The 25270-nt window shown below is 51.2% G+C and overlaps 1 protein-coding gene across 3 annotated transcripts; it reads right to left on the bottom strand.

Annotated features, from left to right (window-relative positions):
- Positions 1–5137: 5137 nt before the first annotated feature.
- LOC114577805 (uncharacterized) lies at positions 5138–22667 on the bottom strand. 3 transcript variants are annotated; one of them, XR_009832627.1, is made up of 4 exons: positions 21872–22667; positions 9120–9541; positions 7823–9061; positions 5138–7323 (listed from the first exon to the last, which is right to left on the bottom strand). XR_009832627.1 is itself a non-coding variant. In XM_062084896.1 (4 exons), the coding sequence occupies exons 1-3, from the start codon at positions 22634–22636 to the stop codon at positions 7914–7916; spliced, it is 1059 nt and encodes a 352-aa protein (XP_061940880.1). In that variant the 5' UTR covers positions 22637–22667; the 3' UTR covers positions 5138–7323; positions 7823–7913. The 3 variants fall into 3 exon arrangements, 1 of the variants encoding a protein (XP_061940880.1); XM_062084896.1 differs by lacking the exon at positions 9120–9541 and having other exon boundaries at positions 7823–8005; positions 8856–9061; positions 21876–22667; XR_009832626.1 differs by having other exon boundaries at positions 7823–9541.
- Positions 22668–25270: the final 2603 nt, after the last annotated feature.

Below are 25270 nucleotides of genomic sequence, written 5' to 3'. Positions count from 1 at the left end.
GGGGGCAGGCGGGAGGCAGTTGCCTCTTCGCTCGCATTATTAATGTTACGAGACGCGCGAGGCCCGATGAGAGCGACGGAGAGAAGGAACGCGGACCCGCGCTTCCGGGTTTAAGGCCGGATTTAAGGAAGAGGAGAGCCACGCCAACGAAGGAAGCCTAGTAAGTAAGTAAGAGAGGCGAACGGAGCGAGGATCGGATCATCTGGAAGGAAGTGCGCCAGGCTTGTGCGTTGCTCTCCGTTCTCCTGTCCTTTAGCCTCCGCTAATTGTGCCGGTGATGTTTCCCGAGGCAAACCGCGCCGAGGAGAGCACGCTTCGATTCGAGGAGAGCCAGTTTTCGCAGCTATCCGTTTTCGCGATCGATAGACGGACCAAGACCACCGGTTTCCTGTTTGTTATTATACGGTGTAAGGGGTCTTTGGACGAATCGCCAAATTCTTTCGAAAGGGAGGTGTGGTGAAATTATCTCGAATTACACCTCCCTCCCCCTTTGAATTTTCGGCTTTTCAATAAAGTTGATTAACCGGTCGGCGGGAAATTAGAGAGATACGATTATCCGTGATTGAAATAACGGCGGAAGGGTCCTCGAACGGAAAATATGGGGCTGGTCTCGTCTAGGAGTCCCGTTTCGCCGAAAATTAAGGGCGACGGTAGGTCGTGGACGTGGATACGCCGCGTATAGAGCGTGGAGGGAGGTTCGGTGCTTTACCCTGCGGTAATTGCGTAATCGAGTAAAATATCGTCTTTCGAGTGCAGAGGCTTCGAGTCGAAGGACGGAAGGAGGGAAGGGTTGGGTGGGTAACCCCCGTTACGTTAGGGTAGCGGGAACGTTAGAAACGAGTAGTGGCTCCCGAGCCGTCTAACTTATCGATTTCTCGGCCTCTCCTTTCGCGGCGGCCCCGGATGTGCCATTGGCCCCTTAAAGGCTCGCGAAAAGCGAAGAAAAGCGAGCGCGGAGCCAATGGCCGTGGCCCGCTCCCTCGTCGTCGCCTCTTTTTCCGCCGATTTTTCCGCGGCGGCGACGCCTCTAAGAAAGCGAGGTGCAGCGAATCGCAGCGGCGCAAAATCGGCCGCCCGCGGCCCCATTGGCGGAGCGGCAGCGTCTTGACGCCGCCCCTCGAGGAACAACCCGGGAAAACACAGCTCTCTCTCCCTCTCTCTTCCCTCACCTTTTCCTTTTCTCTCGCTTCAACCCCGCTTTCTTCTCCGCTCCCTCTTCGTCGCCCACCTGCCGCATCCACCGTCCTATCTCGCCCCTCCGCGGCCAACCCTCGTTTCCTCCACTTTCCTTTCCTCTCTTTCTTCCTCTCCTTCTTCCTCTCTCTCCGCCACCTACACTTTCTCGCTCTTTCTCTCCTTCGCCCAGGTCTTCCGCGATCCTCCGCGTTCCTACTTCCTTCTTTCTCCCCCTTTCTCCACCCCTTCCCCGTTTCCTCCCTCTGCCTACCCATAGCTTCGCCTGCCTTTCGTTCCTTTCTCTTCGACCACCCCTCCACGTTTCGTTTCCTCCGTTTCCTTCTTGTTCCACACCCGTTCTCCTCCTCCACGGCTGCGACGACGACGTACGTACGTACGTAGCCAGCACCGATCATGGGGTAGGGTGGAAGAGGCGCGGAAGAACGGAGGACGAGGAGGAAGAGGCGAGAGACGACGACGACGACGACGACGACGAGGACGACGACGCTTCCTCCAGATATTAGATTTTACAAGGAGCGCGCTGGGATTTTAGAGGGGTCACGGAGGGGGGCGACGTCGGTGGTATCGTCGGCTCTCGTATACAGAGGCCATCGGGGGTGGGATAAATATTAATTACGTTCCTAAGGGTTGCCTGCGGCTACCGGCCGTTATACTTCCCGGTGTATCGGTGCACGAGCTCCTCTTAACTCCCACCAATCTCTGGAATTACCTTGCCCTCCCTTCTCTCTTTCTTATCGATCATTTTCTCCGCTTTCTCTGCCATCGATATCATTTTTCTTCTCTTCTGGTCGGACGCGATCCGTAGGACAGGGCATTTTGTGATCGTCGTCCAGTATTCTCCACGATATCGAATTGTTATTCGCGCAATCGTTCGATGAATTTCACGTTTTACTCGGAAAGGGATCGATGAAGCCTGACTTCGAATGGCGTGGCGCGATGAATCGTCGTTGCTATTATCCGTCCTATTATCGTTTTTCTTCGAGGCTTTGAAGGGAGTGACAGGAAAAGGAAATAAAAAAAAAAAAAAAAAAGAGGAAAAAAAATACTCGATACGAGCCCGATGCAGGACAAAAAGTAACTCGGCCGTTCGATCGAGTTCCACGGCCGGTCCATTATCTCTACTCCCCGGTAAATTGATTCCCATTATTAGAGGCAGCTTGAATTGGCCGCGAAAGTTTTTCAATTTCCCTGCCACTGTCTCCGCCCGTAAATTACATTGATAAATTACACAATGCCGTTAGTGGGATGATGCGGAGAGAGAGAGAGAGAGAGAGAGAGAAAGAGAGTCCAAGACACGCGCGCTCCAGCGTCTAGACGCATTTATGCGTTTCGTATAGGGGCGAAAATTTCATTCCGTCCGAGAGTGAAACGGGAATCGTTGATTTTCCAGCGATTTTCACGGACGATTGATTTTTCACGGGCGAAACGCGATCGCTTTTTCTTTCTTTTTTTTTTATTTTCATATTTTTTTCAATACCCTTCAACCGCGTTTTCGCGGTCCCGCACGCAGGATTCACTCCCGATTGGTTTTCGATTACGGCCGAAATTGGAGAGGAATACGATTAAACCATTCACCGACACCTCAGGCATTTGATAGTTGATCCATCGAATCTGCGGGTAATTATACGAGATAGTGGTGGTTAAAATGGAATGATCGCATGATTTCGCGTTACGCGTGGTTTGTTGCGATGTTACCCGCGGAGCAGTTTTTTACTCGGCGGGTAACGAACCACGGCAGGCTGGTTCGTCGACCATCCAGCAGGGAATCGAAACGAAAGGGGTTGCTGGTTCGAAACCGGGCTGAGATAGTCGGTGCTGCCGCGTTGCGGATCCTTCCATAATCGGAGGATATATACGTATGAAACGCTTCTTCCAATATTTCACGATAATATAATATTCACGACAAAATAACCACGTGTTACTCGCCTTTAGAAACGAGCCATCTTCGACGAACGATATTCTAAAAACCTATATATCTTGATCGATCTTGACGCGGAATCTTGATCTGCTTCCCTAAATTTACGATTTCTTGTCCAATGCATATCGAAATATATTTACCACTTTTTCGAAAGGTCGCAGAAAATTTCGTCACTCTCCTTTCGAAGCGACACGTTTCGTCCCTTCCTTCGCAAGAAGTTTCTAAACGAACCTCCCTTCCTCGAAAGAAAAGAGGATTCCAGTCGAACATTTAACGATCGATGGATCGATCGGAGGGGGATCATCGATAACCGCCGTGGGCTGAACGCGACTCAACGCAACGCGGCAATCGAACCACCACTGGCCATTAACCGCAAATGACGTACTTAGTCGGCGGTGATTTCCCATTGATTTGATCCCGCCGTCAACGTCCCGCTCCTTCGGACAATGATTCCAACCCCTTAGGAGTACGCGTAGGTTCATGCCCCCTTCTTCATCCGTTCACCCTATTGATTTTCCATTCGGGAAGAGGCCTCGCCGCTCGAGGCGGGAAACGTCCACGCGCGAGCCGCTCGACCGATTGACCGACATTCGATTATCAATCAACGCGTCTCGATCGATCGGCCGGCTCATCAACAATGCTCGGCAAAACGGCCCCGGCACGCCTGCACGCGTGCCCCGAGGGATACTCGCGCGGATTCCATTCTCGCCACGGATTCCACGTCCAACCGCGGCTCCTTCCTCTCCCGAACGAAAGAAGCGAAACGAGGGTGTATATATGAATACGATCGAGAGAGAGGCAGTAATTAGTCGTACTGTTTGAATTGGACGACCTGATTGGACGGGGGCTGCGTCTTGGCTTTTGGAAACGAAAGAACAGCCTCGGGGCCCTCTCCCTCCAGATATGGATGCGAGAGAAGATGAGAGAGGAGAAGACGACGAAGGAGCCACTTAAGGAGCCGGCGAAGTCGTCGGATGAGATGAGATAGAGGCGAAAGAGGAACCGGCGGCGAGATGAGAAACACCAACGACGGAATGAGATACTCCTCCGACCCCTGTAAAGGTGCACAAAGTTGGCCCCCGAGCTGTCTTCTCCTCGAGCTTGCGATAACAAACCGAACCTGTGTGCGTATATATATGTGTATATACATTATCTATACTCCATATCTTCCAACAGCGACTCGCCTTTGCAATTCTTTTCCCCTTCCTCTTCTCCCTCCTCCTTTCCAATTTTTCAAAAATATCGCAAAGTGAATAATCCGCTTTTCCATCTTCGACACCTATCCTCTCTTCTTTAACGTACCACGTTCTCCGTTTCTTCTATTTGCCGATTGGCGTTATCCGTTAATAAGTATTATTGTTATTGTTATTATTGTTATTTTGCGTATATTATATTTTGATCGAAGAGAGAAGATAGGTGTACGAAGGGGGAGAGGGAATGGAACGGAACGTAGGGTCGAATTTATAATTTCGACGGCGAACGGAGGGGGGGGGGGCTTTTTTGTAAAACCAGTTTGCGACAACAACTGGATCTCCAGTTGCAGTCCGAGTGGATTGATCATCGCAGGGCGATTTTTCCACGTCGTGAGACGCGCGTGTATTTTACGACGACTGTCGCGGGGACTGGATTTTCCGAGGGGCGAGGTTGAAGACAGCGAAGAGGGTGGAAAAGCAAAAGGAAAGGAAGGCGTAGGGCGAGGGGGCGAGGGAGAGGATGCAAGAGGATGTAAGACGAAGGAGGCGTGGCCTCGGCATTGATCCAGAACCCCCACTCTCGTGCTTAAAAGTACGGCCCTGGCTGCTCCGTCCCGTGCTCACCCCCGTGTCGACCTCCTGTAAGAAACCGGCAAGAAATGAATATTCATGAGCCACCGGCTTCGTCGTGCTTCCCTACCTTCTTGATTCGACCCGGACCATTCGCTGGAAAAAGAAAAAAAAAAAAAAAAGAAAAGAAAAGAGGAAAAAAACGGGATATTCCGGGATGGAGAATGAAAAAGACGCGCGTTTATTGAATTTCCTCTTTTCAATCAAACCTTTTTATTTTTTTTCTATTTGTTTATCTCTCTCCCTCTCTATTTATCTCGTTTCGAGTATACGCAATAATTTTACAGATAATTTTATAATTTTTTACAATTTTTCAAATTGTGCAGAGGACAAAAAGGAAAAAAAATTTCTCACGCATGGCGAAACGCGTCCAATCTTGGAAGAACCTTGGAATCTTAGCGAGCACTGTTCACACAGAGGGAGGGGGGGAGGGAGAAGGAGAAAGTTGGATGATCGAATTAATAGACGAACGTCGATCGGTGTGAAATTCCGGGAGCTGGTTCCACTCTGGAAATACTCAAACTCGGGACGCGTTTAGACTAATTATAGCGATCCCGTTCCCTATTTACTGTCGCAGGATATCGCCTTTATCTAATTATCGTGAACGGGAGAATCGCAAGCAAGGAGGAGAAAGTGAGGTCGTCGATGGTCTAGACGTGGAGGGGAGGGGAGGGGGCGAGATTTATATTAATACAAAAGTTGGTTGATTCGTTCGTTCCTCCGAAATATAATAACGCAAGTTGGAAATCTGACAAGTTTGCGCAAGTTTTAAACTATTCGAACGGACGAATTCCTTTCATTTCCACGGCTATCGCGAGCCGCAGCCCCGCAGCCCTGTTAACCCGTGCCCTTCTTATCGCGGGATTTAATGTTTCCCCGGGAATCAAAACGTTTCCGACCGACCCCTGAATCCCTCGGTTAAAAACCTCTTTTCCGCCGCTCCTCTCCTTCGCCCGAAAGATCACAAGTATTATTTTCACAAACTTTATAACGAAACGGCGAGATCCAACTTTACACCGCCAACGTAAATTCATCTTTTCACTCCTAAAAGCTTCAACATTTTAGCGTAACGTTTCCCCAGATCGTACAAAGATAATCGTAATCCGTTTTATTAACTAAGCGCCCTTCCTTAGAGAGAGAGAGAGAAAAGAATAAACAAACAAAGAAAGAAATAAATAAGATAACGGTTTATTTTCCTCGAATTTTTCAGGGAGGCAGGGATAAAGTCGAGCCTGCATCTCCATTTCCGGATAGACCGCGGATTGGATGTTATTTTATCCAATTTCGGGGATGCTTGCGGCAGACGAAGAGGGAACGACGAGAGAGCGACCAGGGGGTGGTGGTACGTCGGTGGATTGGTTGCCGGCTACGACGTTCCCAGAGTACATTGGGAGTTTGTTCTAACTTGCAGTCGGTGCCAGTTCTCCTCAAACAGGATAGATTATATTCCACGTCTCCCCATTTCGTTCCCGCCTAGCTCGCGAATCGCTCGCGCGCACCGATTTCTCGTGTTTGTTCTCCATCCAACTCCACTTCGCCATTTCGCTGATTGTGAAAAATAGCCGTAGCCGGCCGAGTCTCCAGCGCCTTTCGTCGAACGTGTCCCTCGAGGGAGGAGGAGCGTTCGTGATTGCACGATCCTGAATCGCTCGATTTCCCTTTCGCTCGCCCCTTAAATCCCCTTTATTTCCATCCCATTTTTTTATCCGTCTCTGAAAACGTAAGAAATGCTCGTCCCTTCTAAGGAGAATAAATTTGATACAGAAAGGGGGAGGGGGATGGTATAAAATAGGCCGGCGTGGAAACTTCAATCGGCCGTAACGAGGCTACGTTTCCCACCCCTGGAATATTTTTCGAGGGTGACAAGGGAGAAGGAGAGAGAGAGAAGCGGAGAATCGCGTAGCACAGCGAGCGCCCTCCGCGATTTAATTCACTTTGATCGCGCGGACCGAGCCAACCGCGCTGTATAACAGAAACCTCGAATTCAGATCCGAAAGATAGGATTAACTAGGCTTCGTGGAATATATCGTCCGCCGCCTCTCGTCTGCCACACAAGTTTGCAGTCCCGCGCAACATTTCCACGTTTCTTCCCCGACGTTTTTCCCTCCCTTTTTCCCCCCCTCCTCCATCCTCCAATTTCCAATCTTGTCCCCCGCCCCTCGCCTTTCTTTGCCGAGGAAAACGATTCTCGTTTCGTTCGGAGGGGGAAGGGAGGGATCGTTAGAGGGAGAATATTCTAAATATTCCTCTTGGAAGCATCGATGGCCCGTCGATGAAAAGGAAAGAAGGGTCGCTGCAGCAGCTCTCCTCTCGGTCATCTGCGAGGAAACGCTACAGTCGAGCAAAATTATCGAAGATCGACTCGCATCCTGTGGTCAAAGTAGTCTGCAACATCAAATTAAAACGTCAGCTCACAGGTTAATTATGGTCACTTTAAGGGCCCTTTGAACCCCCACGACGCGTTAAAGGGTGATATATATATATATATATATATACACACACACACACACACGTAGTCAGTTCATAGAGGTTGCCGTGAAGGAAGATATTAATATCGGCGCAGATGCAGTTTTCCACGGGAGATGCGGCCGTCTTTAAATTGAAGTGTTTCCAACGGTGTCGTATATTCATAAACTGCATTCTCGCGATCCTTTAAAATATTTAGAGGATCCTAGTGGCGCAGGGGTAAGAGGACGAGACGAGGGGAGGTAGGTGTAGGTGGCGGAGAAGGGAGAGAGAAAGAGAGGGAGAGAGAGAGAGAGAGACTCATCCAAGTTGGCAACTTTCGGTCGTATTAGCTTTTGTATATATATTACCTCATTTGCGAGAGGAAAGCTTATACTTCTACCCCCTGTAGACACTATATAGATATACGTGCACTCACCTACCACCTCTCACCCCTTACAATATACTCGTGCACGTGCTCCGGCTATATTCCAACCTCCTCAAGTCGCGTGTTACCGCCGCGTGGCCGATCATCCTCCAAAACGAAATTTTTCTTCTCGTTCATTCGTGCCCGCATCCCCAATTTCCAAGAATTTCCCCGGAACACGTCGACGCTTCGTCCCTGGAAATTCGAAATTCTCGAAGAGAATCGAACGGAGGAGCGAAAGATGGGTGAAAGGTTGCGCGGCGATCGAGCAAGAGAAAAATCAGAAGGGGGGTGGGGGTTAGTAGTAAGTAAATGACGCGAGAAAAGCAACGGAGGGTATCGGCGCATCCGGCAAGTATTGGCCGGCTGTCAGATGGTAGTCGGTGGGTAGAGAGAGAGAGAGAGAGAGAGCGAGAGAGGGTTGGGTAGAAGGAAGGTACCTACGCGGAGGTTAGGTCGGAATATAGTTTAAGCTAGACGAATGGGCTGGTGGGTGGCTCTGGAGGCAGAAGAGTGAGCCGAGGCGGGTAGTTTTGCCTGGGTACCTCCACTCCACCTCGCCAGCCACCCCTGCGCATCCCGCCACCCTTCCCGAGCCGCCCTCCCCCTCACCCTCCCCCAGTTACTACTCCACCACCTTCTCCACCTCCTCGACGACGCCATACCCTCGTTCATAATATCCTGCACGTCAGACTTTGAAAACTCCAACAATTTCCTCCTGCCGCCTGGTTGGAGAGCCGAAAGAGGAGGAGGCAGGGGAGGAAGGGGATGGCCGGGGCTCAGGGGGGTGGTTCTACCCCGCTGTACGTGGAGATGGTTCCGTGTGCTGTGCTGTGCTGATGCTGGTGGTGCTGGCTCGTCGTGGTGGTAGTCGTGGCGGTGGTGGTGGCGAACCGACGGTGCGAGGGAGACGAGTTTCGAGTTTATATAAAGTTCGGGCCACATCAATAATTATAAGTAGAGAGCCGAGGCAAGATGGCGCGCCCGACCGGCAAACCCCATACCCTCACGTGCCAACCGAGTCATTATTCAAACCATCTCTTACTTCCTCTTGTTTCCTTCTCTCTGTATCGTCCTTCTCCTCCTTCCCCTCCTCCTTCTCCACCCCGGATCGAGGATGATCGACGTGCCTCCGCGATCGAGAATCGATCCTCTCTCTCTCTCTCTCTTTCTCTCTCGGACTCCGTCTCACGATCCACGATTTTAGGGGACGCCTTCGTTCGGTTTTGGCGGCGTTCGATCCGTCCCTCCCTAAAGGATAAAGGAAACGTGACACTTGAAGTATCGTTTAATTACCACGCGTTGATACCTTCGCTCCTTCTTCTCCGAATAAAACGAACGAATTGACGGGACCAACGTCCCGTTGCCTGCCACGCGTGATCGCGAAATTAAATCTCTCTCTCTTCCCTTTCGAGAATCGCAAGTTCATCTCCCCCTTTCGGCAGACATTGTCTCCAAGTTTCGCCGTTGTTGTTCGGACGGCATCCAAGGTCGCCCAAGGATTCCTTTCGTCCGGATGACGGAAAGGTCATCGGTGCATCCGCCGACGTTCGAGAAGGTCGAAAAGGTATTGGCCGGACGAATAGCTCGACGACTCGAATAAAACAAATCACGGGGAAAAGGCGAGCAATGTTTCTTCGGGGTCGTCAAAGATTTAACGAAGCTTTAACGGGGAATTATTTAGGAGGCTAAAAACACACGAGGGAAGGCGATAGGAGAACGCTCGGTTTCCTGCAAAGATGACGGTTGATTAATGTTGGGGATAGTTTCTTACTCACCCCCTCCCCCCACCCCCCAGCGGTTCGGGATACTCGGTTACAATGGCGGCCGCCACCTTAGATAACGCGCAGAATTAATATCGCGCGTGGAGCGAGCCTGGCTACGGCTCCACCCCGTTCAATTTATAATTTTAAAGATCCCTCTCTCTCCGTTCCCAGAATCCGTCACAAAATCCGTCTGATAAACATTGAAAAGGAAATTTCCTCCTTTGAGAAAGGTGTCGAGAAACGAAACTAAAAAAAAAGAAAGAAAAACACGACGAATTGTTTTATCGTCGACAAGAAATTTTTTCTTTTTTCTCGACAACGAAAACGTGGCGTGGACCGTTAAATTTTTCGTCGGCCCGGTTGATCCCGTCCCCTCGAAGTCGGTGGACACTTTGACCGGCCGCGTAGATACACAACGGATACACCACACTCGGGCCGGGGTGGAGATCGGTTCGAATCTGTCCCTAACGTAGTTTCCAGTTGAAACGCAGATCTGGTGTTGCCCTAACTCGACTGGGGAAACTCAGAAATCTAATGCCGGGAGGACACACACAGGCCGGCCAGCCCGACGTTAACTTTTAATGCACGGGATTAGTGGCGCGGGTGCGCGCGGGTCCGCTGCCCAAACTTTGCGCTAATTTGTTCGTCTATTAATCTCGTACTTCCAACAACCTCGGCCGAGGGCCGTGAAAAAGAACAATCGCGACTCGAGCTGCGATTTTTCATCCGGAAGAAGTTAAAGGAGAAAGGAAAAAAAAAGAAAAGAAAAGAAAGAAAAATATTTGAGAGGAAACGAAGAGGAGGGGAGGGAAGGCAGAGAAGGAAGAATCACGTTAAAATCAGAGTCCGGGGCGGGAGAAAAATCTGGGTCGAACGGGTGTGTGTGAAAGAGAGAAGAAAATCCGGGCGAGGGGAAGTGGAGAAAAAAGAGTGGCTCGCGTGTAACCGGTGGCTTGGGTGGGAAGGGTCAGGAGGGAAGAAGAGTCCCGCGCTCAATTTGCCGGCCGCGGAAAAAAGGAAAGCCGGGAAAAGACGGGAAACAGCTCAACCGGGGTTAAAACCAGCCGGCTCGGGTGGGTGGGGTAGGAGGTAAAAAAGCTAAGCGGCGTTTTATAGACCCAACAAGCAGGCCGCCGTATACCGAGCCGGGTGCCAACCCCCGTTTTTACACCCTCGTTGGAAATTAGAGGCTTTTTGTGCTAAATATACCCTCCCACCACCTCCTCCTCCCCCTCCCCCTCCTTTTCCTCTTCTTCCCTCTCTCTTTCTCGTTTCCTCTTCCGGCCCGGGTCCGGCGCAGCCAGTGAATCTCACATTAATTTGGAATCTGACCACGCCGCAAATTACTCGCCGACACTCTTTTTAATTGTCTCTCCCTTCGGCGAGAGACCGGTTTTATAGACGATAACGGGAGACTTTCACCCGTCCTTTTTTTCCTTTGATGACGGACGCGCGATGAATACGCTGACGATGACGATTCGAAATTGGCGAAGGAGAGGGGATATTACGAGCAATGATTCGGGCACGATTTAATTCGGATACGATTTCGTCGAGATCGTCGGCGGGGGAAAAAATTTAAGAACCGTGACAAACGGAGGAGGAAGAGAGTTTGGGGATAGGGCGGTAGGTGTAGGTCGGTGTAGGTCTAAGTGAAAATAAAACGCTCGAGCTGGTTGGGTAAGAGGGTGTGAAACGAGGGTGGCATTTCTCTCACATAAATTAGGCCGCAAGGTAAAATGCAAAACATTCGTTCAAACCGCAGTTCAACACGGACGAGATTGGTCACGTTCCGGCTTTGCTCGTCCGAATTCGAGGGGACCGGGATATCGTCCACCTTTTTTCTTTTCCTTTCTTTCTCCTCTCCCCCCCTTCTCTCTCTCTCGTCTTTTCTCTCCCTCTTTCGGATAGAATCAATGAATCTGAACGACGATCGGGTAACGAGGATCATCGTTTCGAGGACAAAAAGATTGGTATCGCTTGGAAGGAGTTCGAGTTCGAAACTATCGTTCGAAATGGATAATAGTAGTTGGGGAAGGCAACAACTTGCGAGTCTGAAATCTCTATCGCAGATCGGAGCATTGCGTCGGGCGACATTTCGATCCAAGAAGCGGTAAACGCGGCAAGGAAAGGGATGTCCCTTCCAAGGAGGAGGAGGAGGAGGAGCCATTTTTAGTTATATTCGGTCGCAGCATCCGCGATTACGGAGGATGCAATACCCATGGGCTCCATCCAAGATGCGACTGGGAAGCGGAAAATTCATGGGTCGCACGAAGGAATCGAATATCGGCGTTGCATCGGAACTCGATGTATCTCTGCCCCCTCCTTCCCCCTTATTCCCCCGAGGTGGAGGGGAGGGGTCGAGTCGGAACGACGAAGGTTGATACTCTCCGTACGCGTAAACGTTTCTCTTTACCGGCCGAATGTAGATGTGTACGGATATAGGTGCGCACGTGGAAATGTGGGCCCAGATAGCGGCAGGTTCCAAGCCAACGACTACCGCACGGGGTTATATTAGAGGTGAACCGAGAGAAAGGTGTAGCAGAAGAGGAGGACGAACATCCAGGAGGACGAGAAACAAGAAGGTTGGAGGAGAGCGAAGGGAGGAGGAAGGTTGAAGGTGGTAGCTGAGTTAGCTCTCTCTCTCTCTCTCTTTCTCACACACACACACACACACACTCTCTTCCCTGCCGGTTCTGGCTTTCGAGGCAATATAACTCGAAAATGGTGGCTGGCTTGCGAGTGCCGTTATCATTTCTTAGCCCGGTATCAGCCCGCCCTCCCGGTTATTACTGCACCCCCGGGGCTACGCCATGGACTCTTAGATAAGCCACCCACCGCGAAGGTGTATTGTCTGTTTCACCTACCCTCGCCTTTCTATAGGTCTTCCTTCCCTCTCCCCCTCCCCCTCCTCCCCCTTCCTCTTCTTGCGCACCCTTTCTCACCCTCCCCCTCCCCCTTTTCCGTGCCACCGCACCTCTCCTATCCTCGCCACTCTCCAGAGCCACTTCCGACACTCGGCAGACGAGTATAGAATTGTTTGAGAATCGCCCGAAGCGCCGCGAGATTACTCGAGAAAACGGATATGTCGTTCGTTCCTTCGTTCCTTCGTTTAGCTCGTTCGGCCGATATTCTCGAAAAGGGATAAACTATCCATCCATCCATCCATCCATCGATTCGTCCGTCGACGACCTGTTGGCGAGAGGAGTACGCGACCTCCCCCTCCCTTTCTCCCTTTCTTCTTTCCTTTCAATCGGGGCGAAGAATAGGCGAGGACAGTCTTTCTCTCTCTCTCTCTCTCTCGCGCGCCGGATATCCTGGTCGCGTGACCGCAAGCGATCAACCAAGCACGTACTTGGCCCGACGTAACGTTGCCCGACGACCGTTGTTTTCTTCGCCAGGGGAAGAATTAATTCTCTCGAGCTCGGAGGAAGAAGGACCAGGAACGAGAGGACACTCCCCCTACTCTTCCCCTTTTCGCCGATAAAATTCCATAGCTTCCGTCGAAACGAGAAAAAGAAGAAGTCTTTCAGTCCCTCCTCTCCCCTTTCAAAGACACGAGGTTTCTCTTCTCGAGATGTGGAAAAATGGGAATAGAATTTTTAGAGGGCAAGAAGAAGAAAAAGAGACGAGAAGTCTTTCATTCCTCCCTCCTTTCAAAGATACGAGGTTTCTCTTCTCGAGATGTGAAAAAATGGGAATAGAATTTTTAGATGGAATTTTTAGAGGAGAAAAAGAAGAAGAAGAGACGATAAGTCTTTCCTTTCTTCCCCCTTTCAAAGATACGAGGTTTCTCTTCTCGAGATGTGAAAAAATGGGAATAGAATTTTTAGAGGGCAAGAAGAAGAAGAAGAAGAGACGAGAAGTCTTTCCTTCCTTCCCCCTTTCAAACAAATGAGGTTTCTCTTCTCGAGATGTGGAAAAATGGGGATGGAATTTTTAGATGATACAGGGGGAGGACAAGAAGAAGAAGAAGATGAAACGAGAAGTCTTTCTTTCCTCTCTCCTTTCAAAGATACGAGGTTTCTCTTGTTGAGATGTGGAAAAATGGGAATGGGGGAGGGGGGAGGGATATAAATTGGCGAAAAGGAAGGATCGATCCGCGAGTAAGGAGGGGAAGAAGGCGTAAAAGGCGAAAGTAAGCGCGGCCTACTAGATGGTCTCGAGTGCGCGAACGATTCGAAATGAGGTCGAGCCGACTGACTGATGACGTCATTACTGTCAGGCTTAATGAAAATTTCCGGAAAGTTACCGCTCGCCTCGACTGCTGACGCCATGTTACCTTCGCCGGGGCGCGCGGCGGGGGGCGGGAGGGAGGCCGGGGCGTGCAGGAGGGAGGGGGTGGCTGCCGCCCGCGAGCGAACGAGAAATTTTACGAGAATTTCCGAGACTAATTTCTCCGCCGCTTTGCGCTCGAGGCAGGCGGGCGTCGTTAATTTCTGACGTTAATTGCTAAACCTGAAGTTTCTAGAAATTTCCTGGGCGCCCCTAACCTCGCCTCCCAAACCCAACCGGTGGTCTATACACTCTCCTCCCCCGACCAACCGTTCCAACCCTCTCTCTTTCGCCGCTACTTCTATCTGCGAACGCGCACCGACTGGATGGTATCCTCCTCCACCTCCTCCTCCTCCTCCTTCTTCTATCTTTCTCCTCGCCTCGCGCCCCCCCTTTCCTCTCGTACGAAGTACGGAGCGGATCGTTTATTTATTCAGCCTCAACGCGCCCTTCTTCTTCTTCTTCTTCTTCTTTTTCTTCTTCGTCAACGAAGGGCATCGTTTCGTATCCTCGTGAGTGAAAAAAAATTGAACGGTGATCCACCCTTGTCCATCTCGGGAGAGTGTTATTACGTACAGGAGAATCGGTGTCGGGGTTAATCCCTTCGGGATTCGAACGTTTTTCCTTTCCAAAAGAGAGAAAAAGAAAAGAGAAAAAGGAAAGGGAATTATTTGGGAGAATATCCGCGGTTTCAGAAGGTAAGTGGCTTCTTCCAGCATTCCGGGGACGAAAAGACGAAAGGAAAGGATTGTTGGATCCCTTTGGTAATCGGGATCGTGTGTGTGTAGCAACGGCGGAAGGTGGAAGGGGAATTCGTGGCGAAAACGAGAATAAAAGAGCGAAAGAGAGAGAGAGGAAGTCGTTCCTTGCAGCACCCTCGCCTAGTTGTTTAGTTTTCCGCCATCTTTGTTCGCGCTTAGACGAAACAGGGGTGGGTGGGTGGAGGGGGAGGGGGAGGGGTGCAGCGGGAGGAGCAGAAGGGAAAGGAGCGGGTTAATAGCGGGCTCCAGCGGTTCTGCAGCCCCGTGTCGAGGGTTTCCGTGCGAACGAGAGAGGGAGAGAGAGAGAGAGAGCGAGACTGGAGAGAGAGAGAGAGGCGTGCGTGGAAAGGAGAGAGCGGAAAGCGGTTCCGGAGAGGGTGGGAAGAAAGAGAGAACGTCGGACGGAGAAATAGAGGCGAAGGAGAGAGAGAGAGACGGGGCGAGGGAGCGAAAGGCGAAGAGGGAGAGAGACTTTACTTACTTACACCCTCGCTCTCTCCGGGGGCTCTCTCTGCCCGTGGACGAGACGAAACGATGCGAGGCCCGATGCGGAGGAAAAGGAACGAGGGAGCTAGGTATTTCCCGTAGCGCGCGCGCAAAAGGCACCGTAACGATTTTCTGCTCCTTCGAAGGAATATGAAAGGCGATATTTGCGCGAACCCAGACCAGGACCAGAACGCGTACGCCGAGGCCGAGAGAGGGAGAGAGAGAGAGAGAGAGAGAAGGGGGGAGAGAGGGAGAGAGGGAAAGGGAGAGAGAGGTGGCGGCTCGGCGTCACCGGGAGGGAGCGAGAGACGCGTCGAGCTTGTTCCTTTCTTACCCTCCCTTCTCCCCCTCCCTTCTCTACTTTCTCCGTTTCTCTCCTCGGTAATGACGGAAAGCGAGGGAGGCTGGGTCGCTCCGGCAAATACCACTCGGGCGGGATTTAAGGGATGAAAAGGGGCAGGAAGCCTTCTTTGCTGCCTCCGGCAGAGAGCTCTTTGATGTCACTCGACCTGCCGCCTAATTTTCACTCCGGCTCGCCGGCTCTCCTACTCGAAAGACGCGCGAAAAATTATTAATGCCTCCTTGAAGGGATTATTAATGGGAGAATTGAACGCGACGAAAGTTCGGGTGATGAGTGTCGCGTGGAAAATTCATTCCTCCATCCTCGTGGCTGGAGATATCTTCCGAATCTCTTCCGACCCCTCTCTATCCGCGGAACAAAAATTTGTCTTCGAAGCAGACAACGAACGTGCGAGGATCGAAGAAATTTCTTAGAGAAGGAGGAGGAGGAGGAAGAAAGAGATTGCAGGGTAGAAAGGACGGACATCTTTCGTTGTCGAACGATGATCGTTCGCGTGGAAGTCGGTGAAAAATTGGTGGCGTCGTTCGAAGCGAGAGAGCGGTAACGGGGTGATCGGGGATAGCGATCGTGGATGGTGGCGAAGAAGAGGTGTGCTCGGGTGGAAGCTCCCTCGTTCCCCGGCCGGAGACTTAGAGTTGGTAATTAAATACAAGGAACCTTGCCTCGCCTCGTCTCGCACGGAGCCAGCTCCTGTTCGCCGTCTCTTTCGCCCTTCCCTCGCCTTCTTGCATCCCCCTTTCAGTATGCCCGGAATACAGAGAGGGCTGTATTTAATTCGAGACTTCATTCGATTTACTTCGAGTCGCGGATTAGGCGCTGTCGAACTTGGAGCGAACGACCGAGTGACGCCATCTCCGCGATCGCCGAGTACAACGCGACCGACATTCTTCGTCCGTCGATTTCTTTAAGTAACGAAACGCTTTGCATCGCGTCCTTTCAAAAGAAAAAAAAAAAAACTATCGTACCATTGGATGCGAGATAAATTCAATTATCCTTCGGCGTTCCTTTTCTCCCTTTCCGTTTTTCTGCCCTGTTGCATCCTCGAAACGTTTCCTCAAATATATGAAAAGTACACCGCGTATTATACGTTCGAAGGAAGAGGAGATGGATTCGAAAGAAACGACATTATAAGGATAAATAGACGCGCGGCGAAAAGAGTGGACGTGAAAAGACGTTACGTGGAAAATATCGGAGAAGGGAGTGCGCGTCCCGAGAGATGAAGTCCTCGCGGAGATGACTCGCGAATGACTCGGGATCCACAAGCATAAATCGATCCTCCATACGTTCACGGAATGGAAACGTACGGTCCACCCAGCTAGCCAGCCAGCCAGCCAACCAGCCAGCCAGTTTCTTTTCATAAATCAATTTCTCGATCAACCTACGAGACATATACGCGCATAGTCGTGCCATTATTGGCAATAACAGTGTTACGGCAGCCCATCCAGAGCAAGCCAGAGGCCTTTCTCTCCTCGTCCTCGCCATCCATCGCGCTCGCAACGGAGCACCCCCTCCCCCCTCCCCCCTCCCCCCTCGTGGCGAAACTCAATTCCCCCGGCCCGTGAGCAACGGAGAGGGAGCGAGCACACTTTGCTCGCTCCCGCTACACAAGACGAAATTTCATTCCCGCCCGCGCCCATCCTGTGCCCGGTAATTGTGCACGTGAACCAACCTGAAACCTGCATTTGCCCCGTACCTTCGCAAAGGAGCTCGCTCACCCACCCCCTCCTCCCACCGCAAGACGTTTCGCCTTTCTTTCCCTCCCCCATCGACTCCCCCTTGCATCGACGACGACGCGATTCCGCACCCAATCGAGTCGTGGCCGCAGCAAGAAAGAAGCCCGTCGAACGAGGCATCTCCCCTTTTCGGATAGAAGGAAGGAAGGAAGGAAGGAAGGAAGGAAGGAAGGAAGGAAGGAAGGAAGGAAGGAGGGAAGGAAGGAAGAAAGGAGAGGAGGAGAAGGAGGAGGAGGAGGAAAGGCGGATGGCGTGGATGGAAAGCCAAGTAAAAGGAAAACAGCGGACGTAGGCAAACAGAGGCAGCTAACGTCGTTGGAAACTTGAGCGGGACCCGGCACAATAAGACGGCTCAATGAAAAGCGTCCTTTACTGCGGCTGCACCGTGAATGCTTATACGCCGTGTTCTCCTCCGCGTTTATCTCTTTCCCTCTTTCCTCCCGAGGATCCAGCTGTTTCCCTCCTTCTCTCTCTCTCTTTCTCTTCCTCGCCCTCTCTCCCTCTCTCCCTCTCTCCCTCTCGCTCCGTGGCCGTGGCCCGTCGTTTCGTCGTCGCTATTTGCGCGATATCTCGCTCGTTGGGCGCCGGCTCAGCCAATGAAAGCGCGCGGAGGCGAGCTTTTACGGCGTTCTTACGGTATGGCGGGGATTGCAGGGGGTTGGGGGCCGCTGCCTCCGCAACGTTCTTATTGTTTCAACCACCCCACAGCCTCGCAACCACCCCCCTGGTACCGCTCCACGAGTTTACTCCTACTCTTCTCCTGGTGCCGCGGCACTGTGCTTAGAATTTTAATGGACCGGCTTAGAAATTGTTGGCGGAATTAGATTTTAGGACGAGATTAGGCGGGGCTGGCTCGAAATTACTGCAAGGAGCGCGAGAGAAAACGGAGCGGGTTGACTGGGGGAGGGTGGGAGGAAGGATGGTGCTCACCCTCCCCCATCGAAAGAGGCCTTTCCACGAATTTATGCCATTGTGGAAAGAGCACGCGGCCTCTCCTCGTGAATCTCGGCTCGCTTCCTTCAATTTCCACCGGCAGCGAGAGGAGGAGGAGGAGGAGGCGAAAGGTACCGAATTTTACGATCAACCTCGACGTGGCCCTCGCGCCCTTTGTCGCTTCGATCCCTCCAGCGTGCCGGCATTTTCTCTTCTCTCGAGCACGAGTCGACGCTTAGCCTCCCGCTAAATAAATCCTAATTAACGGTGACGGGGGTATTCCCTTACTACGCGTCTTAAGTACACAAGGAGAGAGAGAGAGAGTTTTAAGCCGGATCTTTCGCTCTCCATCGAGGATTTTGTCGTCGGGACAGGAACGCGAGGTGAGAAAAAGAAAAAAAGAAAAGGATTCCTGGAGAATCTCGAGGCCGACACCCTTTCTGTTCCCCCACCTCGCACGAATAGGGACGTGGATAGAGACGCGGATGGCGAGGGTGAGTCGCGGGCTCTGTTTGAGTTTGAAATTAGAGGAGCGAGAGAATTTATATGCCTGTGCCGGCTGTTCTTGCGTGGCGCGGTAGAAGTTTCATTTATTTAAGGCAACTTGTAGAAAAGCGGGGGAGGGGAGGCAACCCCTTGAGAAGAGGGCGAGCCCAAGGGCTCCGCCGCTTGTCGCGCACCCCCAGCCGCCTTTTCTTCCGCCGCGTCTCCCGACTCGACTTATCATGGGAATTTGCGTGGTCGCGCGCCTTATGCTCGTGTCAGCTATGGGGTCAACTCGTACATCTCTCATCCCTTGAATCCGGTAAAATTTGATCGCTGACTAAGCGATTCGAACGTGGAAAGTGGTTAGGTTGGGTCGAGAAAATTAAAAATTAGAATTTCAAAGCGAAACGAAAGGCCAAGGAATCTCGGACAGTTAAAATATCGAAATTTTAATTTTAAATTCGCTTTGAAACTCTTTTCTCGAATTCTCGGGAAGAAATCCAAGAGCAAAGAAGAGATCTTTTCTCCAAATCGGAATTGTTAATCGATAAAATATCGAAAACTGGGAAAATTCAAAGTTCCGAAGTCTCTTCGCGTTCCTTTCTCAAAGCCTCGTGGAAAGATTTCAGAATCGAAACAATCGTTTGACAAAATATCGAAGATTAAAAGCTGGAATTCCAAAAAATCCAAGATCAAAGAAGAGATCTCAGAGTTAATATAAAATATCGAAAACCAGAAATTGAAATTCCAAAATCTCTTTGCGTTCCTTTCTTATAACTTCCTGAAAAATAAATGGAAAAGCGAGAAAATGTTAATCGACAGAAGTCCGACCGAAAAGATTTCCAAAGTCGTGAAAAGAAACGAAAGAGGTATCGAGGTCGAAAAAGTTGAATGCGAAGGAATATCCAAAAATAAAAACGAATCTTTTCCCAAATCTTGATCTTGAGAACCTACGATTCTCGTTCAGAGAGAAACGAAAAGATGGATGAAACGGATGAAGCAGGGCGAGAAGGGGGAAAGGGGGGGCATTCGAACCTTCCTCTCTTTGAGACACTTCGGTCGAGAAGCGAACGAGGATGTACCCCCAAAGTTGTCGAGCTATCTGGTTCCTCAGCTTCGTCGTACCCCTTCGTGCTGCTCCTCTCTCTCTCTCTCTCTATTCCAACGGAATGCTCGCCCTCTCCCTCTCCCCCTCCCGGTGCCCATCCTAGCCTGCAGCCCGTGTCCTCTGCCACGGCGGCTTTGTCTGCAACTTCAGAGCCGGGGTGTTTCGCGATTATAATTTAACGACGCCGGCAACGAAGCGAAGTTGGCCCCAGAAATCAATGCGCGCACCGAGACAAAAGCCAGCGACGACAGAAAGTCGGAGAGGGAATGAGACGGGAGCAGAAAGAGAGAGGGAGGGAGGGAGGGAGATGGCCTAAGCGAAAGAGGACGAAGACATGGCGCGGGAGTCGAGGGGGGCTGTTTTCAGAGGATATAAGAGAACCTCGCCTCGCGAGGAAGGAGAGGATCGAACTTTCTTTCATCAGCGCTATCTTTGGGGATTGGAAAGATTCCTTCGAGGCTTTCGCGTGAAACGTTCGAAGGGAGAAACGAGAAATTCGCGGGGAAATTTTCCCTTTTTCTTTTAATAGAGAATCTCTCGATCGAAGGAACGAACGAGGATCGAGGAGAGGAACGGAACGTTCCGAGAAGAAATAATTGCTAGCTAACGAACGGTTCGCGTTTCCCCGTGGCATTCCCTCTTTCGATCCAGCGCGGACCATCCCCGATCCCTGGACGACGGGCACAGACGCCACCCATTTGCGGCGGGTATTAAGAAATCTCTGCGGACGTTTGGCGGTCGGCCAACATTCCCAGCGAATTAAAATACCGTGCCGAACGTGCGGCTTGTCTCCGAATTGCCGAGGTTTTCCTTTACCTGCCGCAAACCGGACGATCCGTCTTCCGATCCTTCTCTTCCTCCCTCCCACGAAAAATAAACAAACAAACAAATAAACGTCTCGAACAAACATTTCCGCAACGATTATCGAAACGATCGCTTCCCTTTCTGGACGAATTCGAAATCTGAAAGATGAACCATCCCCTCGATGTTACGTGCACGCGGGCTTCGCGATCGGTGTACGCGTTATCGATAATAAGGGTAGGTGGGTGGAATAGTAGAAGTAGAAACGTCGTGGAACAAGTAGCGAATAGATTGGAACTCCCCGTAAAGGAAACCGTGGAGACGATTTTCAAGGTGTATAAGAGGAGGAGGAGAGGGGGTAGTACCTTAGAGTCACGGACTCGGAGCGTTTGCAGACGCGCGTACGCCCGGCTTACAAAGTCGTAGCTCGCGGCCCTTTCATTTGTAAACGAAATTACAGAATAAGGCCGGCTAGGAGGAGCTCGAGGGTTGAAGAAAGAGAGGAATAGAGAGCTGGCGTCAGCATCGAGCCGGCGACGGTTATGCGACTAAGCTCGGCACAAGGTGAGGGGGTCTGCTAGAAAAGCGGAGGGAGGGCGGACAGAAGGGGGTGGATTTTACTCCGGAGCAAACGGCTCAAAGGAAATTAAGGAGCATTCACTCTGCGAGAAGCTCCTACGGAGAGAAATATCTTCTCTGTGAAGAGAGGCGCGACTAGAGAGAGAGAGAGAGAAGAGTGTGTGCGCGCGCGTGTAGCACAGAGCTGAAAGCTTCGAACTGGTTTGGAATACGAGAGAGAATCTGAATCTTTCTCTCCGCAAAGGACAAGACTTCCCTTCCGTTCCGTGGTTGCCAACGGAACCGATATGGAATTCGAATACGAATATTCCTACTCCTCTCCTCGATCTGCCCGAAAGAAATCAAAGCCTCGCAGCTTCGGCGGAGAGAGAGAGGAGGGAGAGAGGACAAGGGTGAATAATGCGAAAGGGAGAGGGAGCCGGGCGCTATTTGTCTGCGAAAACCGAGTCATCCGTTTCACAGATTTTCGCAAAGCGCAATTTCTAGCTTAGGAAAAGCAATAAAGGCGGTATGGAAGGGTGAATTCCCGATGAAGGTTTCGAGCAAGCAAGGCGGCATGCTTGAGAGCTCTCTAGAAGCACCATTGCCCTCATCCTGTTTTTCATCCCTTATTTTGCCAGAGGGGGGGGGGGACGAGGTGGAAGAGGGTCGGTAAGACGGGGGTGGCAGTATGGCCGCTTTACTCCGGGACTCCGCCCTCGAGTGGCTTCCCTCGAAAGGGGAGAGAACTTGGAAAACCTGACTATCCTACTACAGGGTAGTACAAAGTACGTACTTACGGCGTGGCACGAAACGAAATGGGGGCGAAGCAGCCCCGGTTGGTGGGGGATGAATACGTCGTTCCATCCGCCAACCGTTTGTTACGTTGTGTTACGCGTTTATTTTTATCGCCGACTGCCGACTGCCGCGACAACTCACCGCGCCGCGTTGTTTCCGACCGTGTTGTTCCTTCACGCGTCACGCGTACGTACGTTCTGAAATTCTGCTCGTCGAAAAGTCTCCGAGGGAAAACTCTGTCGCGATTACTGCATCGCGCGATACTCCGTTGCTTCGGAACGAGAAAGAAGTCAGAGAAGGAACGAGCGGGAGATAAAAATGCCTCGTGTGCTTCTCGAAACAAAAAAAGAAAAACAGGAAAGAGAGGGAAAAAGGAGAAAAAAGAAACGATGGCTAGTCCATTTACACCTCGATTCTCTTCCTCGATTTTTCGACGAAGAGAAGAAAGAGAGAGAGAGAGAGGGAGAAAAGAGAAAAAGAAACTCGAAGAATCCGAGGCGACCGCACTGTCGATCACGGGATAAAATGGTAAACTGACCAAAGGACGGGGACGCATCCGGGAACTGGTCAGTCCTCGTGCCCCACTCTTCCTGTTTCCCCCTAAGTGACCGGCGAGGCCTCGATGGATATGTGGGAAAGAAAACCAGTTTCCAGTGCGGGATAGCGGGCCAAGAAAGATGGACACAAACTGGACGACTGGAGGTCGATCCGACTTGGACATTGGAAAAGGGAAAGAAAGAAAAAAAAGATGCGAAGGAGACATAAAGAAAGTAAACCTGTTCTGGGTCAGTCTCTGGCCCTTTTGACCCAGAGAAGAAGGGTATTCCGACTCTCGTTTTCCTCTCCCCTCCCCCTTCCTCCTCCTTAGAATCCGCTTTATATAGTATCCATATAAACGTAGTTCCCTCGGTGGGAAAGCGTTGAAAACGTTCGATCGATGTATCTCGCAACGATTTCGACTATTCTCCGGTCTTCTATATGTATATATATATATATACACGATATACGCACTCGCAGAGAAGATAAATTTTAATCTCTCAAGATTGGCGAGAGATGTTCTCGTTGAGAAGACGTGGAGAAAATTTGAATTTAATTTCCGTGGAGTATTCGATTCGAACTTTTCGCTTCAATTCTGAGGAGGGGGGGAGGGGAGGGGTGACGGAATACGAGGGCAGAGAGGTATTTCTTTCTCGCAGGGTAACGAAGGGGTATTGTTGGAAACACGAAACGTAACAGACCGGATTTTTTCGAGTGCGAAATGCCGGGGACCAGTTTTTCGACGAAACGGTTTGCGTGGCGCCTATTCCGTGGAGCGTCGAGCGTCTAGTTCGACCAGTTTTCAAATATTTCTCCGGACAGGACAATGTCCAGAGGTAAGAGGCAGATGCGGCCGATCCCGATGAAAGAGCCGCGGCTCCCCCGAAACGAAATTTACTTTTTGATTCAAATGTCTCGCAGTGAAAAGGATTTATCGCGAGGCGGCCATCTTCCCCCTCCCCTTCCTCCTCCTGTTCGAGCTCTCCTCGCGCGCCCTCCTCCCTCCTTTCCCCCCGTGTGCCACTCGAGGAACCAAGGAAAGAAGGAGAGAAAAAAAAGGATTTCGCCACGTATGCGCGCAACGTCTGCGAAAATAATGGAGAGTTCCCCGTCCCGAGTTTCGTGTGCCGATACGCCGGAAGGTAATGACGGGTGCGCCAGCGACGTTCATTAAGAAACTTTAATTAAGTTCCATCAAGTTGGAGGGAAACGGGGGGGAACGGAGGCGAATAAGAAGTCCTTCTCGCGTTAAAATCGACGTCGGTCCGTGTCGCGAATGAATGGAGACCTGGGCGAGAGATTACGAAAGAGGAAAGGAAGGAAAGGGAGAAGAAAGAGTCCTACTAATTGCGTTCCTTAAATCGTAAAATCAACGTAGCCAGCAGTGTTGTCAATTAACGTGGCTGTGTATTACGGGGCCGGTAAGTTTGAAAGGATGCGAGGGGAAAGGGAGGAGGAGAATCGAGAGAGGGGCGAGTGGTCAGCGATTCGCTTTTCTTCGTGGTGGCATAATTAGCCCAGCGGTGTCGGTGCAACAATGGGGGCAAATCTCTCGCGTGCGGTCAGTTGATCATTAATAAGCAATTATTCAACGGCTCATTAGATCGCGCGCGCGAGGGATACGACGTACAAGATTGCGACAAAAGGGGTGGCGAGAGAGGAGAGGAGAGCGCGTGCTGGCCACGTCGGAACACGCGATGCACAACCCGTGCGCGCCTTTCTATTCCAGAGAAACCGTCGCCCCAAGGCATCGGCACCCCTCCGTCCAGTCCTTCCACTCCGAACTGCCACCGAACTGGTTCCCGGCCATTGGTCACTCTGCGACTAGCGTGATTAATACCCGACAACTATTAACCCATCGAGGCCGGCCACCGATCCTTCAAACGTTGATCCAGTCGCGACGAACGAAGATTCCCAGTCTTCTCTTTCTTCTAGAAAAAAGAAATCCGACTTTTAGGAAATTTTAGAAATGCAGAAACGGACAGGACTCGCCAACATCTATTGGGAAACGAATGGAACGTAAACGAAGGGGAGCGGAGTGAAGGAAGGAAAGGAAGGATCCGATGATGCGAGATAGGAGAGGATAACATCCTGTGACAAAGACGGAGCTGAGAGAGTAAAGAGGGAGGGGGAGGATGCGGGCTAGCAGTGGGCGCATGCGGGGATGGTAGTCGCGAGCATATAAGTAAAGTTTGTTCGCAACTTATAATAGGGATGCCCCCCCTCGCATCACGAGAAGGATGAGGTAGGTAGCAAGGCTGGGTTACTCTCTCGCAGACGAACTTGCACGGTAATAGACCGTGCAGGTGCAATCTACGGGAGCAGGCAAATTGCAAAGAGGACTACACAGGCACAGGCAGGACGTGGTTATCGATGCTTTGTGTGTCGCGGCCCTCTGTTGCGCCTCTCTCTGTCTCTGCCTCTCGTCTCTACAATCAACCTCACACGTTACCCTCGCGCTGATAACGACCACGAAAATATTCGGGCCACTTCTCTCTGCCTTCTTTCTTTTCTCTCGTTTCTCTTCTTTCCTCTCAACGGCAAACGATCCCGAAATTGTTCGTACGAACAATTGGTGTAGGGATGTACGTAGAGAGGTGGAAAAAGGAGGGGGCAACGAAGATTATCCAAAAGCGGAGTGGACGTTGTTAAGGGTGGCAGACTATAGAAAAAGTATCTGGAAGATTATCTAGACCTAGAAAGGGCGACGCCCCTAGGTCGAGGGGCACCGTACCGTGCTCGGTCTGCAGGGGTACCGAGGCGGGGCCTGTTCCATCGTTTGGGCGGGGGGTTGGAAACATGGTCGACGCCTAGAAGAAAAATTCTTCTCCCCGTAGAGGGAGATTGATCGAATCGAATA

This window comes from Apis cerana, linkage group LG14 (genome assembly GCF_029169275.1).
Source record: "Apis cerana isolate GH-2021 linkage group LG14, AcerK_1.0, whole genome shotgun sequence".
Taxonomy (NCBI): domain Eukaryota; kingdom Metazoa; phylum Arthropoda; class Insecta; order Hymenoptera; family Apidae; genus Apis; species Apis cerana.
The sequence above is the reverse complement of the archived record's forward strand: the minus strand, read 5'-3'. Positions and strand labels throughout refer to the sequence as shown.